This window comes from Herpailurus yagouaroundi, unplaced genomic scaffold (assembly GCF_014898765.1).
Source record: "Herpailurus yagouaroundi ecotype Mexico unplaced genomic scaffold, PumYag 77, whole genome shotgun sequence".
Classification (NCBI taxonomy): domain Eukaryota; kingdom Metazoa; phylum Chordata; class Mammalia; order Carnivora; family Felidae; genus Herpailurus; species Herpailurus yagouaroundi.
In genome coordinates, this window is record NW_024412388.1 from 51,227,271 (window position 1) to 51,245,208 (window position 17,938).

The following is a 17,938-nucleotide window of genomic DNA, read 5'->3' on the forward strand; positions in this document are numbered from 1 at the left end:
ATTTTTATTTTTATTTTTATTTTTATTTTTATTTTTATTTTTATTTTCGAGAGAGAGAGAGTGAGCAAGTGGGGGGTGGGGGGCAGGAGAGAGGGAGACACAGAATCTGAAACAGGCTCCAGGCTCTAAGCTGTCAGCACAGAGCCCGATGCGGGGCTCAAACCCATGAACTGTGAGATCATGACCTGAAGTCAGACGCTTAACCGACTAAGTCACCCAGGTGCCTCAAGAGAGAAGTTTATAAGCAGAGGACTTTTCCTACATCTCCGAAATCCTGCCTAACCCTTCTGATTAAGGAAAACCCATATCTGAGAGATTCTTTAATTGATCAGATTCTTCCCTGGATCCAGAGTTGGCAAGTCAAATGAGTGATTTAGAGTGTCCAAAGGAAAATTGTTGGTCTTGTCTCAGGCAGTAAATAAGATGATGTTACTTAAATTTCTGTTGTCACTGTGAAAATCACAACTACCAAGAGGAAATTAGTTTTTGATTCTATGTCAGTCTTGGTCATCTGTAAATGGTTCTTAAGTCTGCCATTAATTAGGAGAAATTAATCTGGGTTGTTTTGGACTGAAAAGATTTTTATTGTTTTATTTTTGTTTAGTTTAGTTTAGTTTGGAGCATGAGAGGGGTAGAGGGAGAGAATCTTAAGCAGGCTCCACACCCAGTGTAGAGCCCTGATGCTGGGCTCAATCCCAAGACCCTGGGATCATGACTTGAGCCAAAATCAAGACTTGGATGCTCAACCTACTGAGCCATCCAGACACCCTGAACAACTTTATTTTAAACATGAATGCATCACTTGTATATAATTTTCTTTTATATCTGCTCCTGTAGAAAAAAAAAATCATTCATTGAATAATATGGGTGCATAGAAAGAAGATGGAAAAAATGAAGGAAAGAGACAAGAACAACAAATGGAATTAAGAGAGAGCTAGGGGCACCTGGGTGGCTCAGTCAGTTGAGGGTCCAACTTCCGCCCAGGTCATGATCTCGCAGTTGACATGTTCAAGCCCCGCATCAGGCTCTGTGCTGAGAGCTCAGAGCCTGGAACCTGCTTCAGATTCTGTGTCTCCCTTTCTCTCTCTGCCCCTCACTAGCTCGTGCTGTGTCTATCTCTCAAAAATAAATAAAAACATTAAAAAGAGAGAGAGGGGGCGCCTGGATGGCTCAGTCGGTTAAGCATCCGACTTCGGCTCAGGTCATGAGCTCATGGTCCGTGAGTTCAAGCCCCGCGTCGGGCTCTGTGCTGACCGCTCAGAGCCTGGAGCCTGTTTCGGATTCTGTGTCTCCCTCTCTCTCTGACCCTCCCCTGTTCATGCTCTGTCTCTCTCTGTCTCAAAAATAAATAAACGTTAAAAAAAATTAAAAAAAAAAAAAAAGAGAGAGAGACTGCATGTTGGGTTGGGGAGAACCCCATGTGGGATGGGAACACAAGTTCCATCGTGTTTTATATAGCACAAACCCCTAACTAGCAAGTGAGGTCCATAGATCATCACCCCACTTCATTAAGCGAGAGGCTTCAATTTTCACTTCCCCAGTTGTCTTTTTGTTCACTGTCTACAAAATGATCAGCCCATGCCCTTAAGGTTTTTGCTGTGGAGTTAAGGAGACAGTATTTCAACAGAATTGATGCCATATGGAAAATCCCAGGTTAGCTTCTATACAAGTGCAAAATAAAATATTCAAAACAGATGAGATGTTTGCAATGGCTGTAGGAACACAGGCTTTGGTGTTAAACAGTCCCAAGTTGGAATGTGATCTTTCCTACTTAGAAGATGCAAAGACCTGGTCAAGTCTGAATCCTTCTGAGCCTCCATATCCCCAACCGTAAATGAGACTAATAATACGGCACTTGCTTCGTCGTTATGAGGATTGAATGGCACGAATGGGAAACATGCAGCAACTCTGGCACAGAGGTGTTAAAATAAATGAGATGTTCCCACTTCCTTACTATGTGCTGGCATTGTACATAAAGCTTTATGTGCAAATAGTATTGTTAAAACCATATAAACATGAGGAAGCTAAGGCCTGGAGAGGTTAACAGTCTTCCCAGGCCCGTGGCCAGAAGTAGCAGGGCCAGGATTTGGACTAAGAAATCTGACTCCAGAGGCCTAGCTCATAATCATCTGTCTCTATAGCCTCTCCTCTGTGTGAGCCAGCAACCCACCCACAGGGAAATGATGAATAGAATGCTTCTGGAATAGATGAGTTTTAGAAGTCATTGGTATTGGTAGATGGAGTCACTGAGGTATCCTAGGGTGAAGGAATGTTACTTAAATATGCAGAGATAAGAGTGGAAGAGAAGGTACTCAGAACTGTGCCAACAAGCAGTTTTGCTTGAACAGCTCAAGAGCATTAAAATTTAAGAGGATATACAATGAGGAGATAAGAATCGTGTGTATAATCAACTCCAAATTTTTTCCTTAAAACAATAAATAGCAGTCTTTCATTAATGACCCGTTATTTCATCTAATCACAATTTTTTCAAAGTAAGAAGTAAAAATTTTTTGTTGCCTTGTCAAATAGATGCCTAAAATAGCTCAATACAGTATCTTTTTTTTTTTATTATTCTGTCCTACCTTATCAACTGTGTAAGTTGTAAAAAATAAATCTATTTTTCTTTTCAGTTCACCAGCCCACATTTCTAATTTACCTGTTGGCCCCCACCTCTCATGTCTAGCACCCCCTTTTAGTACAGCTGAGCAGAACCTTAACTTCACAATCCAGTGTCAACACATAGGGCACATGGTAAGAAATGTGGCCTTTTTCTATTGATAGGTTAGAGTGTCTACTGTTTTCTTGTATTTTCATTGGTAACTTTAAGAGAAATCACAACAGTAGTCAAGCAAAAGGGAAGAAATAATGGGGAGTGTTTCACACAGATTCCTGGACAAAACAGATTGACAGGGAGTTCAGCATTTGAGCAATAGTATATTTCTTTTATTTATAAGATTCATTATGGGGCACCTCAGTGGCTCAGTTGGTTAAGCGTCTAACTCTTGATTTCGCCTCCGGTGATGATTGCATGGTTCGTCAGTTTGAGCCCTGTGTTGGGCTCTGACAGCACGGAGCCTGCTTGGAATTCTCTGTCTCCCTCTCTCTCTCTTCCTCCCCTGCTTGCACACTGCACTCTCTCTCTCAAATAAATAAACTTTAAAAAAAGAGTTCATTGGGGCGCCTGGGTGGCTCAGTCGGTTAAGCACCAGACTTCAGCTTAGGTCGTGATCTCACAGTTTGTGGGTTCGAGCCCCACATCAGGCTCTGTGCTGACAGCTCAGAGCCTGGAGCCTGCTTTGAATTCTGTGTCTCCCTCTCTGTCTGCCCCTCCCCTGCTTGTGCTCGCTCGCTCTCTCTCTCTCAAAAATAAATAAACATTAAAAAAAAAAAAAAAGAGTTCATTGAACACCCAGAAAGTACTGAAGAGGTTTTAATTCAGGCAACTTTTTTTATTAGTGTGTGTTTATTTTTACTTACTTATTTATTTATTTATGTATTTATTGAGAGAGTGTGAGCAGAGGAAGAGCAAAAAGAGAGGGAGACACAGAATCCAAAGCAGGCTCCAGGCTCTGAGCTGTCAGTACAGAGCCCGACGTGGAGCTCAAACCCGCAAACTATGACCTGAGCCGAAGTCGGACACTCAACTGACTGAGCCACACAGGCGCCCTTGGGCTACTTTTATGGAATAAAAACTACAGTTGATATTTTTCTTCCATTTAAGTGTAAATGAAGAAATTTGCCATTTGACTTTTGTAATGTTGTAAAATTAAAGAAGGTTATGCTGGAAGTTGAGCTCTGTAAACACCATGTTAGTAGGAGTTCAGTCTGATTCTGTCAGTCCAATGAAGGGGGGCTGTTTGGCCTCCAAACTTGAAACACCAGCATGACACAAGTCATTACAAGGAACTTGCGTTAGTTTCTCCCTGCACTACTTTCATAAAACTGGCCCTTGGTGTCATCTTGGCAGTGTTGCTGGGATCTCCTGAAGCCACTGACCCAGCATATTTTCACAAAGCCATTCCCTTGAAGCAGTTCAGAGGAACCAACTCTTGGCAGTCTAGATGCTCCCTGCATCCGGAAATTTCATAAATCAGAGTTAAAACAAAGAATGGTCTAAAATCTGTTGCTGATACAAAATCTGTAATGTAAATTGTCTGGATAAGGGGACCTCTCCTGTCTCCTGGGAGCTGCCTTTATAAATGCTATAATAAAGAATGTTTTCAGAAGCATGTGATGATAAAATGAAAGTAGTGAGAAAGATATTTGGAATCCAGTGGAGTCATCTGGTTGTAGAACTTCTTAATATTTTCTTGTATTGCTTGCTTCTCTACTCCCAAATTCACATAAGAACCTTTTTATTTATTTTTTTAAGAAAGTAGTTTGGTTTGAATCTTTTTTTCTTGTTATACTTCTGCAAGAAATATTTCTTTATGTTTGACTTCACGTCAATTTAATTCTGATTCTGAGGTTCCATACTTCTGGGCCAAGGCAGAATCACCCTCAGTCATTTCGCAGGCTCCTCAAGCTCTCAGGGTTCTGGTCTCCTCACAAAACTCCCAGACATCATTGGTGGGCCCCTGGCCATTATCATCAGTCCCCCCAGTAGTCATCAAGCCCGTCTTACCCAAGCCTTCATGACCTCAAGTCTAGAAATCTTGTTGCGTCCAAGCCCCAGTGCTTGGGACACAGGACTTCTTCCAAAGTGGGACCCATTGTGCATGGCCTGTGGCCCCCTTGACCATTGCTTGCAGAGTCTTGTAAGCCAGTGCATGTGCTGGGGCTGGTGTGGCATGGGGGACCTGGGCAGTGCAGGGCTTCTGCACTTCTCATGGGACCCACAGATCTCTGTGTCTAGTCTCCACGCAGAAGCTCTCTTTCCCAGCAGCCCTCCAAGACAGCTGGCATAATCCTTCCAGCATCATATTTTTCAGGCCCTTCAGTCTGATAAACAGCAGAAAGAACCAATGGCTTCTGGCTGCTTTAGTTTTCAGCTCTATAAAAATCCTCTACTTGCTTAACATGAGGGGGGAAAGTTGTGTGAACATATTCAACTGAATATTTTAAAAGTAGTCTCACCAAAATATATGTACATAGGATAGAAATATTTGGGTGTAGAGATGTACATTGTCTGCAGGGATCCTTAGGAAACTGTTGATGGTGATTGTCTCTGGGGAGTGAGACTGAGGGGCAGACCAAGGAGGCAGTTTATTTCTGTGGTTTACTACATGCTGTGGTATTGCTTGAGTTCTTTACATTGGTATGTGTTATTTTTATGATGATTAAAATTTAAGGTTATTAATTTGAAAAGATAGGAATTTTTTGTTTTAATTCACTAACCATGAAATACTTTCCTCAGCCCGAGCTTACCTGCCTTAGGTATTATCCTGATTTTATGGCTCAGAATGCTGAGTTCAAGAATTAATTTGCCCAAGATTACACAATGGTGGGTCAGAATTGGAACCCACGGCTGTCTTACACTTACTTAGGGTCATGAACACCCTTCCCCCTCCTCCATGCTTCATCCTCCAGGGTCATTTCACTCCACTTAAGTTCTTTTCTTTCATTGCCCAAGTAATGGACCTGACAGACCCCCTGCATCAGACCACACATCTATGCCAAATCCTTGAATACTAATAAATACTTGAAACCATGTTTCAAAATATACCATAAAATGAAAATAAGAATGACGCACAGTTCACCTCAAGTTCATACACAGCAGCAATGTACAGGTTAACAGTAAAACACAGGGGGTAAGTTTACCTTGAAATATTAAGCAAAGCCAGTTCTAAAGGAATGAAATAAGAAACTTAGGAAAAATTAATTATACCTTGGAATATATGGTAACTGTGTATTTTATTTACCTTCAGGTCCCATAAAATATGACACTATTAGCAAATGGCAATTTATGGGTCGCTGCCTATGGTTTGGTTGTTTGTGTAAGGAAGCATTTATGGTTGTCGAAAATTAATAAGAATTTGTTTTTTCTAGGATGCTATAGTTATACACGAAGTCTACGAAGAAGGAGCAGCGGCCAGAGACGGAAGACTTTGGGCTGGTGACCAGATATTAGAGGTATAAGACCATGAGTTTCATTTAATACTAGCAAATACAGTTCCCTTACTGACCTTGATCCACAAAGTATTTATTCACAGTCTTGTACTCCATTTTATCCTCACTTATCTGTCTCCCATTTAGCAAAAGATGTACCTTACTCTTTTTTCTTTCTTTAATGTACATTGAATAACTATAATCAGAATCATGGCAGATCATCAATCTAAATCTGTGAAAACTTTTTTAAATTAAAGCAAAAGTACAACCTATAGTTCTATAATCTTAATATCAAATGAGAGTGCATAGTATTGCAACTTGACTTGTTTTGCCGCTTCACTAAACCTGTCTAAATTCTCCTAAAAACACAGACATATGCAAAAACATGGACAGCCGATGTTTTAAAGACTTCAGTGCTGTTTTAAGTATTGTTTTCTTACTCCTAATAAATCGTTAAGTAAAATGCTTTCCGCTTTTGTTTTCTAGTTGATGAAAATGTAGAATCTTCTCCCTTTAGGGAGAAATGAAATGTTTAGCTTGCCTCTTTCAAATGGGCTCTCAATTAGCAAAGGTGTTAAAGCCTTTTAAAAAATGCCAAAGCAGGCAGTGTCTGAACTAAGGAACGGATGAATGGCAGGTCAATGCCAGGCATTCTGGTAGGTGGAACGAAAAAGCTTTTTTGATGATGTGAGACCTTTAGGCAACATTTATTTCTTTCATTGGATGAATTTAATTGAATAGTTAACATTTTATGGTGGGCATGTGCATTTTTGCTTTGCAACTTTAATACAGCACATTATGAATGACATCATAGAATTTTATTTCCCCTTTGGTGGTTCAAGTTTGCCTCCCAAGATGAAACCACAGATATAATTAAGGGCAGAAAATATAGGCAAGAAAGAGTTAAAGGAGAGGCCGGGCTCGCTGCAAATTAAATTCAGGGTTTCTCTGCAGACCTTTACTGTGCTTCATCATTGGATTAGGACATATTCCCAGTACATTCATTAAGGTACAAGTAAGTGTATGAGGTTAGAAAAATAAGCGAGGCCTCTTTGGGATTTGGCTTGACTGCTTTTGCATATAACACCATTTTTTAGTGGTCAGGAGTTTCAAGGGTTTTTTTTTTTTTCTCCCTAGGTTTTCTAATTAACTGGTGTTATCATAATTGGCTTTATAAGATGAATAGATTGAATATTCAAAAGAGTACAGATGCATACATGCCTAGATACATGATTTGTAAGCCCATGGATTATTCTATAATGGTCACTTGAAACTAAATCTAATCTGTGCAGCATTTTCTTGATTATGGTGATGGTTGCATAGGTATAAATCACATAAATTAGCAATGTAAATTATATACTTTAAATATAGTTTATTTCATAACAGTTACACTTCAGTAAAAAAAAAAAATCCCTTTTTAAGACTATTTGTATGGGATATCTCAGCTGTAGCTGTTCTCTTTCATATTCATGTACAAGTGAATACTCAGGATAGGTTAACATGAAGAAGGCAATTAAGTGGAAGGAGAAATTGAAAACTCAAACCATTTCCTGGCATCCAACTGAATTATATTACCCAATATGGATGGATGGTCTATACTCCTCATTAAAGATGACCAGGACATGGGGCACTTGGTGGCTCAGTCAGTTGAGCGTCCAACTTTGGCTCAGGTCATGATCTCACAGTTCGTGAGTTAGCCCACGTCGGGCTCTTGCTGACAGCTCAGAACCTGGAGCCTGCTTCAGATTCTGTGACTCCCTCTCTCTGCCTCTTCCCTGCTCATGCTCTGTCTCTCTTTCTCTCTCAAAAATAAATAAACATTAAAGATGACCAGGATATAATATAACAGTGTGTGTCAACTAAAACAAACGGTTTTTTATTGATCAGGAAATTTTACCCCATGCAGTATCTAGTCCACAAAAGCATGTCATGTGTTTAGTTAAGAAGTAGCTGTATGGGGGCACCTGGGTGGCTCAGTCAGTTAAGCAACCAACTTCGGCCCAAATCGTGATCTCACAGTGTGTGGATTTGAGCCCTGCGTCGGACTCTATGCTGACAGCTAGGAGCCTGGAGCCTGCTTCGGATTCTGTGTATGTGTCTTTCTCTCTTCCCCTCCCCCGCTCACACTCTGTCTCTCTCCAAAATAAATAAACATTAAAAAAAAATTTTTTTTAAAGAAGTAGCTGTTTGGTCAAGTAATATCATGTTTCCTTTGTAAGCAGCTTTAGACCCCACATTTGGACTTGTGCTAGTTGTGGTTGATGTGTACAGATGCATAATTAGGCATCATCAGCCTTTGGCCTGCAGGTTTGCCTTGAGAAAACAGGCCAGCTTTGGCAGTACATTTCAAGACCGTGAAACAAGATAACTGTGTATCAGCACTTTCCACACAATGGCCTTTCTACTTATGAGAGTCCTCTACATTGTCAGTGGCCTTTCATAATTTTAATTCTATCCTCTTGTTAAAATCAGGACAAGCCATGGGCCGCCTGACTGGCTCAGTCAGAAGAAAATGCCACTCTTGATCTTGGAGCCGTGGGTGCGAGCCCCACATTGAGCGTAGAGATTACTTTTTTAAAAATTGGGACAAGCCAGATTTTGCTGACAAAGATCTAATCCAGCAATTTTTTAGCATGGCAAGATTTATGATTCTATAATTAGCATGAACTGTCTTCTTTCCGATTCTCCTTTTAGGCTCAGTCCCTCATCTTTCCCTAATTCTATGTCCATTATCTTCTTCTATTTTTGTGCAAGTGGGAGCAGAAAGAGTAAAGGGCTAATGCCTGGCTTTCCCTGTGGAATAATGTAGTGAGAAAGTGCTGCCTGGTTTGGTTATTCTTTCCCTCGAAAGCAGTGACTTCCCCACTTCCTCGTCCTACCCAAGAGATGTGATACACTCCCCTTGATGACTGGGGCCTCCTATGGCTCTTTGTCTCAAGTAGGGAGCTCTGCAATTACCACCCCTACCCTTCTACAATCAATGCTCTAAATAATGCATATAGTGCTTCTGTAAGGCACTTAAGGTAATACATCACTCCACAATATTTGAGCTGCACAGCGATATTTCTCTTATGATTACCGGTGCATTTAGTGGTGCCTCTTGATAAGCAAAGGAGGAAATGAAAACTGTGAACTTGGAGCAGATGTCTTGGATTTGGGCAGTCATCTTCATGCTGGAATTTAGTATAAATTGCTTTTATTATATTAGTTTCATGACAGTGCTTTTTATGGAAAGTATAATTGCTAGGGCCTCTCACAAGCTATTTCAGAGGCTTAAGAGAACTCACCTGGAGTCCAGGGAAGTAACTATTTTGCATTTGAGTAACAGAAGTGGTCTGGTGTGCCATCTATTGGAATACAGGGAAATAATCACTTCGGACCACATTTTCTAGAGACATTGTTTTCCCCTTTGTCCTACGGATTTACCTCACAAACAATGAGAGTGCACTCATGGGCCTAAAGTAACAGTGAATGCTGGCACTGACTGAAAACAGCCCTGACGGGTTACTTCAGCTTCTTATAAAATCCCAACTTCTAACTTACATTGCACTTAACTGTGTGCCAGGTCCTGTGCCGAATGCCTTAGAGGGTTTATTTCACTTAATCCTCACAACACTAAATAGATATTATCTCCAATTCATAAATGACCCAGTTGAAGCTTAGCTTGACCAGTATACATAAGGTTTCACAACGTAAGTTAAAATCCATGCTCAAACTGAAGGGCGTCTGTATCTAAAACCCATACTTAACCACTGTTTGGGTTGGGGTTTTTTTGTTTTTGTTTTTGTTTTTGTTTTCATTATTATTATTTTTTAAAGTAAGCTCTATGCCCAGGGATTTGAACTCATGACCCTGAGATCAAGAGTCGCATGCTTGGGGGCACCTGGCTGCCTCCGTTGGAGGGGCGTGCAAGTTTTGATCTCAGGGTCGTGAGTTTGAGCCCCACATTGGGTGTAAAGACTATTTAAATAAATAAAACTTTAAGAAAAAAAGAATCGCATGCTCTGCCAACTAGAGCCAGGTAGGCACCCCTTACCACTGGGTATAGTTAATGTAATTGAGAACACAAACACAAGATATACCAGAAAAGAAAAAGCATCATGAAAATTAGGCTTTTAAACATTTTTTTCTGGCTTATAGAATCAGCTTTAAATAATTGCTCAAAACCCACCTTCTCCAAGAAAGGCTCATTGCTCTCTTCTCCCTCTCTGTAACCAATCTTTATGCCACAAGTCACTAGTCTTTGGAATGTTAGAATTGGAAAAGCCTGAGACCAATCCCTTATTGTACAGATGAAGGAATGGAAGACCAGAGATAAGCTTGACTTGCCCAGGACACACAGGGATGGACTAGAACATGGAGTAGAACCAGCATCTTGAGGGAAGTCTTCTATTCTGCCACCCCACCCGCCACTCCATCGCCCACCCCACTACTGGCCATGACCTGTGCCTACTCTTCCCTTTGTGTCTTTCCTAGCTATGACCTTGAGGGAGTGACCTATGACTCCCTTCCTTTGAGTCCTTGGCCATTCTTCCCCTCAATTTCTCCTTTTTGTTAAATCCACTAATCCATAACAGTACTTGACTTTCTCTGTGGCAGGGGATCCAATAACTCATTCTAAGAGTACATTGAGGGGTGCCTGGGTGGCTCAGTTGGTTAAGCAACTGACTTCAGCTCAGGTCATGATCTCACGGTTCGTGAGTTTGAGCCCCACGTCGGGCTCTGTGCTGACAGCTCGGAGCCTGGAGCCTGCTTCACATTCTGTGTCTCCCCCTGTCTCTACACTTCCCCTGCTCGCGCTCTGTCTCTCTCTCTCAAAAAATAAATAAATGTTAAAAAAAAAATTTTTTTTTTCTTTAAATAAGAGTATGTTGAGGCAGAAGGGTATAGAGACTAAGGGTGGGAAGATAGTCTGGGTTCTATATATAGAACTATATATATAGTGACTAGCTATATAACCTGGTTCAAGTCTCTTTAGCCCCTCCGTGACTTACTTTCCTCATCTGTAAAATGGTAATGGTACCTATTTCAGAGAGTTAGTATAAGGATTAAATGAGTAAATATTTACAAAGGGCTAATACACAAGCACTACACAAACATTTCTTAAGTAAAACACAAGTAAGTCTGAAGAAATAAATAAGTAAACTGGCTATATGATCTCCATTTAGCAGACAAGGAAACAGAGGCTTATTGAGGGCCCACAACTTGTCCAAATTCACGTGATTTACCGGAAGCAGAGCCATGGCTTTACTCAGTGCCGTTTCCAGTACAGTTTGCTTCTAACTTATGGTCCTATTTGTGCTCTCTCAGATCCAGGTTCAGAAGGGTGTACTTCAAGGGGGTTTCGACACTGTCAGAAATACTGGTCTCTCATTTTTTTTCCAGCTTATTGTAAAGTAGTTGTGATGTTTGCAATTAAGAGTGAGGACGTCAAATTCAATAAGCAAACTGAGTCCTAAAATGCTGACCAACACTAATGTTCATTTCCCTTTTGACCTCAATTACACGAGGCCGTTAGACCCTTCCACCCCTCCTGCTCCCTTTCACCCTCCCCCCTCCCCAACCATGTTGATTCCATAGTAGAGCTCACAGCTTTGCAAAACAGCATTCCTGTGTGTACTAAGCACCCTCTATGCTTTTGGGGTAGGAGAGGATAAGGGCTACCTCCTTTATACATGAAGCAGCTACTACTGCCAATAGTTGCTACCTGCCTTGGGAACGGCTAGAAATTTCCAGAGGTTTGTCACTGGTTGGATTAAAGAGCTCCAGACAGAACCGGCATGGAGGTCTCTGCTGTCAGCAGCCCATCTCAGATGTCCATTGTTCCAGGTTAATGGGATTGACCTGAGGAGCGCCAGCCATGAAGAAGCCATCACAGCCCTGAGGCAGACCCCGCAGAAGGTGCGGCTGGTGGTGTATAGAGATGAGGCACACTACAGGGATGAGGAGAACTTGGAGATTTTCCCAGTGGATCTGCAGAAAAAGGCCGGCCGAGGACTGGGTCTGAGTATTGTTGGGAAACGGTAAGGAAATACTATGCAAGTTAGGACAGATTGGCCTTTCCCTTCAGAGCCCTAGGGAGCCTACAAACACTGAAAGGTAAAGTCTCGTGTAAACTAACAGTATGGCTTCTAAATTCAACCTATCTATAAATATTAGAATGACATTGGTAATATCTCTGAGCAAGATCTTACCAAAAAAAAAAAAAAAATGTGTCATATGAAGATGGAACCTGAAGCCTAGTCAACTGAGACTATATTTGTTCCCATATAGAATAAGAAGAGACTCGGGACGCCTGGGTGGCTCAGTCGGTTAAGCGGCCGACTTCGGCTCAGGTCATGATCTCGGGGTCCGTGAGTTCGAGCCCCGCGTCGGGCTCTGTGCTGACAGTTCAGAGCCTGGAGCCTGTTTCAGATTCTGTGTCTCCCTCTCTCTGACCCTCCCCTGTTCATGCTCTGTCTCTCCCTGTCTCAAAAATAAATAAAACGTTAAAAAAAAATTTTTTTTTAATAAATAAATAAATAAATAAGAGACTCAAAAGGGTTTTTATACCTTGGAGTCACTTAGATCTGAGGCTTTACCCAAGAAATAGCTAATATCAAGAGATAGGTTTATACAGAGTTGGGTTAAGAAAATTCCAGAGTACCTGGGTGGCTCAGTCGGTTAAGCATCTGGCTTTGGCTCAGGTCATGATCTCACGGTTCGTGGGTTCAAACCCCACATCGGGCTTTGCACTGACAGTGTAGAGCCTGCTTGGGATTCTCTCTCCCTCCCTCTCTCTGCCTCTCCCCTGCTTGTGCTCTCTCTCAGTGAATAAATAAACTTAAACAATTTTTAAAAAGAGAAAGAAAATTCCTCTGCCATGAGTACCATGTTAATCTTATGCTCTTAACTACATCTAGCTGGTGAGTTTCAAAAACTAGCTGAATAAGTGTAGTTGAGAGACAAATTCTTTATGACAGTAGTTTTCATTAAGAAAGATGTCCCCAAAAGGTAACTTGCACCAAAAATGTAGGTAGATCCTGATGGCTAGGCTTTTCATTTGAAGTCTGTGCCGCTTACCCATATGATAGGCATTATAGAATAATATCAGTAGATTAGAGAAGTCATATCTTGCAACTGCAATTCCAGCTTCCATGGTTTACTGGTTTTAGTTATTTGGTGTGTTTTTATCCCAGCAGGGCTGCAAGATTGTCAGGTGACGCCCCAATATGGCCTTAAATGGTTATCAACCATCATCTTAGGGAGCATTGAAATGGTTTTACATATATTACATCCTTTGCCTTCAAAGACTTCTGACGGCTAGCCCAGTGTTTTTTTCCAGCAGTCCAAGCTGTTATTAAAATAAAATATTAGAGAGTTTTTGAGAGCACTGATTTTGTGTCAGGTACTGTGCTGTCCTGATCTCATTCTTCAGCACTGTTAAATCGTCACTCATAAAACGCATTACAAATCAAAAAAGTTGAGACTCATATTTCTGAACAAACTCCCTGCATACCTGGTGCAGAGCACCTGACAGAGCCCACGTTGAAGTTTGCTTACCTGTGACACATGTATATGCCTGGCGAGATTCCACAGAGACTAATGGTTTTTACTTTATTGCCTCATAGTGGATTGATAAAACCATCTTCATACAACACTAGTATTTCAGATTGGGTTTGTAAGGAACATTCACGTTCCTTAGCCCAAAATGTTCCATTGTAAAGGATCAGGTGTATACGCTTTCACAATGTACAATTCTTTGACTTAGCAATTCCACAACTAGAAATGTATCCTAACAGTATTCTTGTAGATATGTTCCCCATTGCACATTGTTTGCAACAGCTAGAGACTGACAATAACCTCTATATTTTATCTATATATTTTACTCATCATGAAAGTAAAGAACCTCTGTAGAATCGAATACAGCCTTAAAAAACAATGAGGAAGCCCCAGGTGCTTTCTCTACTTTTTAACCTCTTGAATTTGAGACATACAAATTTATTTACTCCTCAAATAAATAATTATAATTAAAACCTTAGTAACAACAGGAAAAGGAAGAGTGATAAAACTAGAAATTGATCAGATACTAGTAAGTGAGCTAATCTATAAGGAAATAACTTTTACATTTTAAGTGTACTTAATCTATAAGGAAATAACTTGTACATTTTAAGGGGCGCCTGGGTGACTCAGTCAGTTAAACGTCCAACTTCGGCTAAGGTCATGACCTCGTTGTCCGTGAGTTCATGCCCCGCGTTGGGCTCTGGGCTGACAGTGTGGAGCCTGGAGCCTGCAGCCTGCTTCATATTCTATATCTCCCTCTCTCTCTGCCCCTCCCCTTCTTGCTCTCTCTAAGAAGTAAACATTTAAAAAAATTTTTTTAAGAGTACTATGCTTTTTAAAGTGAATTTCCATTTCATTTCACTAAGATTATCCTCTTGCAGAAATAATGCCCTTGGGCCAATAAAAATTAATTTTACAGTAGGCAGCACAAATAGATATAAACTATTTAAAAGGCAAGCACTCTGAGGTTTATCATTTGGGAAGTTAGTGGATATAATTGGATGAGATGGCTTTGTAGGACCATTCTTCCAAGCATTAGGATTTAGTGAAACTGTGTAGAATGTCAGTAATCTCAGATTTACTAAAGAAATACTAAATTGTGCCATTACCCACTGCTCTATGGTATTCACAGAAATGGAAGTGGAGTGTTTATTTCTGACATCGTGAAAGGTGGAGCTGCAGACCTTGATAGGAGATTGATTCAGGGAGATCAGATCTTATCTGTGAATGGGGAGGACATGAGAAATGCCTCACAGGAGACCGTGGCCACTGTCCTCAAGGTGAGTCCCCAGGCTGCTTTTTGCCTGGCTGGTGTAACTAAAGTCTGGGGACCGGGGCGGGGGACTGTTCTAAACTGGCTTGGTTATAAAATGGGTTAGACTTTGGGGCGCCTGGGTGGCGCAGTCGGTTAAGCATCCGGCTTCAGCCAGGTCACGATCTCACGGTCCGTGAGTTCGAGCCCCGCGTCAGGCTCTGGGCTGATGGCTTGGAGCCTGGAGCCTGTTTCCGATTCTGTGTCTCCCTCTCTCTCTGCCCCTCCCCCGTTCATGCTCTGTCTCTCTCTGTCCCAAAAATAAATAAAAACGTTGAAAAAAAATTTAAAATGGGTTAGACTTTCTGCTAATTCGAGTTTTAACTAGAGATCTAAACTCTGATTACTTTAACCCATCATAAACAGCTTTACAAGAAAGCTGCTATAATGACTAACAAGATTGAGGAGTAACCTCTTTGGGGATTTCTAAGCTAGTTTTTATACCTGTGAGAATCCAAGTATCCACAATTATCCTCAAGTACATTAGATGGTATAAATTCTCCTGGAATCACAAAATTCCTCCTTCTCTCTCTAACGCTGTATTGTCGTGAATTTACCCAATCTAGCTTTTACTGCTTGAGGGACCACTAAAGATTATCTAGACCAAGTCCTGTGATTCACAAAGAAAGTTTGAAAAAGTAGAGCAGCACGCCCAAGATGACAAGGGTCTGCTTGAGTGGTTTTCTCACCACGAGAGCTATTCCTCACTGAAGTCATAGGGAGGCAAAGGTTCAGAATTCCTTCCCTTCCAAGTGTCTCTGCAACATGGACCCTACCTCCTTTGGAGAAAACGGATTAAAAAAAGTTCCTGTAACTTTGCATTCAATTATAACCAGCTTCGTCTTATGCTGTTTCACAAATAGCTGTGGAAGCTTTTGCAAAGACAAAAGAATTCTGTTTATTGCAAGATCCTGATTTTCTAGTGTAGTCAACTCTCGGTTGTGACTTAGGAGAGAAGTTATTTGTAGATTATCTCCATGTCTGATTTCTCAGTCTTCCTTTCACCCACTTTTCCTTAATTATGTCACTGCTCGTGAATACTTTCATCAGAAGGGAAAAGGAAAAGAGGTGAATTGAAGTGTAATCCTTTTACCATGTTTTAAAAAGTCATGAAGTCGGGGAGCCTGGGTGGCGCAGTCGGTTAAGCGTCCGACTTCAGCCAGGTCACGATCTCGCGGTCCGGGAGTTCAAGCCCCGCGTCGGGCTCTGGGCTGATGGCTCAGAGCCTGGAGCCTGTTTCCGATTCTGTGTCTCCCTCTCTCTCTGCCCCTCCCCCGTTCATGCTCTGTCTCTCTCTGTCCCAAAAATAAATAAACATTGAAAAAAAATTAAAAAAAAAAAAAGTCATGAAGTCATGACGTGAATACTGCTGAGTTGGTGAATTTCTGTTGTTTTGTGTGATTTTTTGAGGACTGAATTTCCTTTTTGCCTGTTGCTTTTGTCACCCGTTTACAATTGTTGGCTGCAGAGATGAGCGGAGGCCCTGCCATGATAATTTTAGAGTATAAATGCTGGTTTTCACCTCTTTTCTTGTCTTTCCAAGTGTGCACAGGGGCTGGTGCAGCTAGAGATTGGAAGACTCCGTGCTGGTTCCTGGACCTCCTCAAGGAAGACGTCACAGAACAGTCAGGTTGTTGATGGCTTCCCATCACACTGACTCACCTGTCCCCACTGAGAGAAAGTCCCCATTTCATAAGTGGTTGTTTGGAAATAATGTATAATATACAGCATATTCACAATACCAAGTTCAGTGCATTTTAATGTGTTTGAAATAAAAATGAAAGGTGGGATGGAAATTCATTAATCCCTAGATTTTTCTCTCCTTTATTGCCTGCCAGTGTTTTCTTAGAACTACTTTTGTTGTCCACTATTAGTTCTGTATTGCCTATGCATGCATGTACACAGCTGTGTTTATTTAAAAAAAAAAAAAAAAGAAAGAAAAAAGCAACATCTGGTGGCAATTTGACCCTCATTAGCACAACATTGTTCTATTCGTTCAATTAAATATTGCTATAAAGTTAACTTGTGAATAGCCACTCACACATGCTGAGGGCAATTAATGGTATATTCCTAAGAGAGTGAAGTGTGGGGGGTTATCCTATGAGAGGGAGGCCTTAGTGGGTGACATTTTGTAGGTTAGCAAACATCTAATGTTTATTTGCAAGGCTGATGTAAGTGCCACTTTTTTTTTTTTTAACAAAGTATATTTCAAAGTTTTGGGGTTTTTTATTTTGTTTTAATTATAATGGCTGAAAAATCAAGATAGTAGACTATATGTTTAGTCCCATTTGGTACATAATGAAACTGTAGAAACCTGCCTGTGACCTCCATTCCCCTTTGTGGGTTATAGATGGGCCTTTGTTTTCAAGTTAAAAGCATGAGTTTTGGTCCTCTCCCTGGTTGCCATAGGCTTAAAGCATCTCCAAGGCCTTTGTTCAGAAGTCATTCTGAGTTTGTGGTTTGCATACAGGAATGCTTCTGGAATGCTACGAACTGCCTCTTTTGCTTCATTGGTATTAGAAAATAGGTGAAAAAAAAATACCATTGTTCGGATAGGATCACAGACTAGGTATCTTGTCTTAGAGAATCTTGAAAGCAGTGAAACCCAATAAACATCATGTTAAGTTTAGAATATTTTATCTCTTTCATTTCTGGTCTACACAATGAGCAGCAAATATCATGTGTACTAAGACACAGCGCTGCCATGGGACTCCAGGAGTAAATGGTTGATAATGATTCTAACCAGACTTGTATCAACAGTGGGAACCTCAGATGCAAAATAGTTGTCTCAGCTTCTTCCTTAGTGGAAGATTCACTTGTTGAGTGATTTCACTAATGGCTAATTTCACTAATCTAACAGGAGGTTAGATTATCCCTGAACAATCCTAGGGATAAAATTTTTCCTCTTTGGAGAATATGGGAAGGCGCCACAAAGGAGGCCCCTTTGGGTCTCACTGCAAAAGGAATTTGATAGGTTGAAAAGAGGGAGAAGGCATCCCAGACAGATGGACTAGCATATACAAAAGCACAAAGGGA

The 17,938-nt window shown here is 41.0% G+C and overlaps 1 protein-coding gene across 4 annotated transcripts in view; it reads left to right on the top strand.

The window, feature by feature from the left end:
* The window catches only part of PATJ (PATJ crumbs cell polarity complex component), a 372,856-nt gene that overhangs the window by 314,414 nt on the left and 40,504 nt on the right, over window positions 1–17,938 (top strand). For all 4 annotated transcript variants that reach the window (XM_040470436.1, XM_040470437.1, XM_040470438.1 and 1 more), the window contains exons 35-38: window positions 5,989–6,072; window positions 11,878–12,071; window positions 14,723–14,870; window positions 16,446–16,532. In XM_040470436.1, the coding sequence (XP_040326370.1) occupies window positions 5,989–6,072; window positions 11,878–12,071; window positions 14,723–14,870; window positions 16,446–16,532 (513 nt within the window). The remainder of the gene's footprint in view (window positions 1–5,988; window positions 6,073–11,877; window positions 12,072–14,722; window positions 14,871–16,445; window positions 16,533–17,938) is intronic.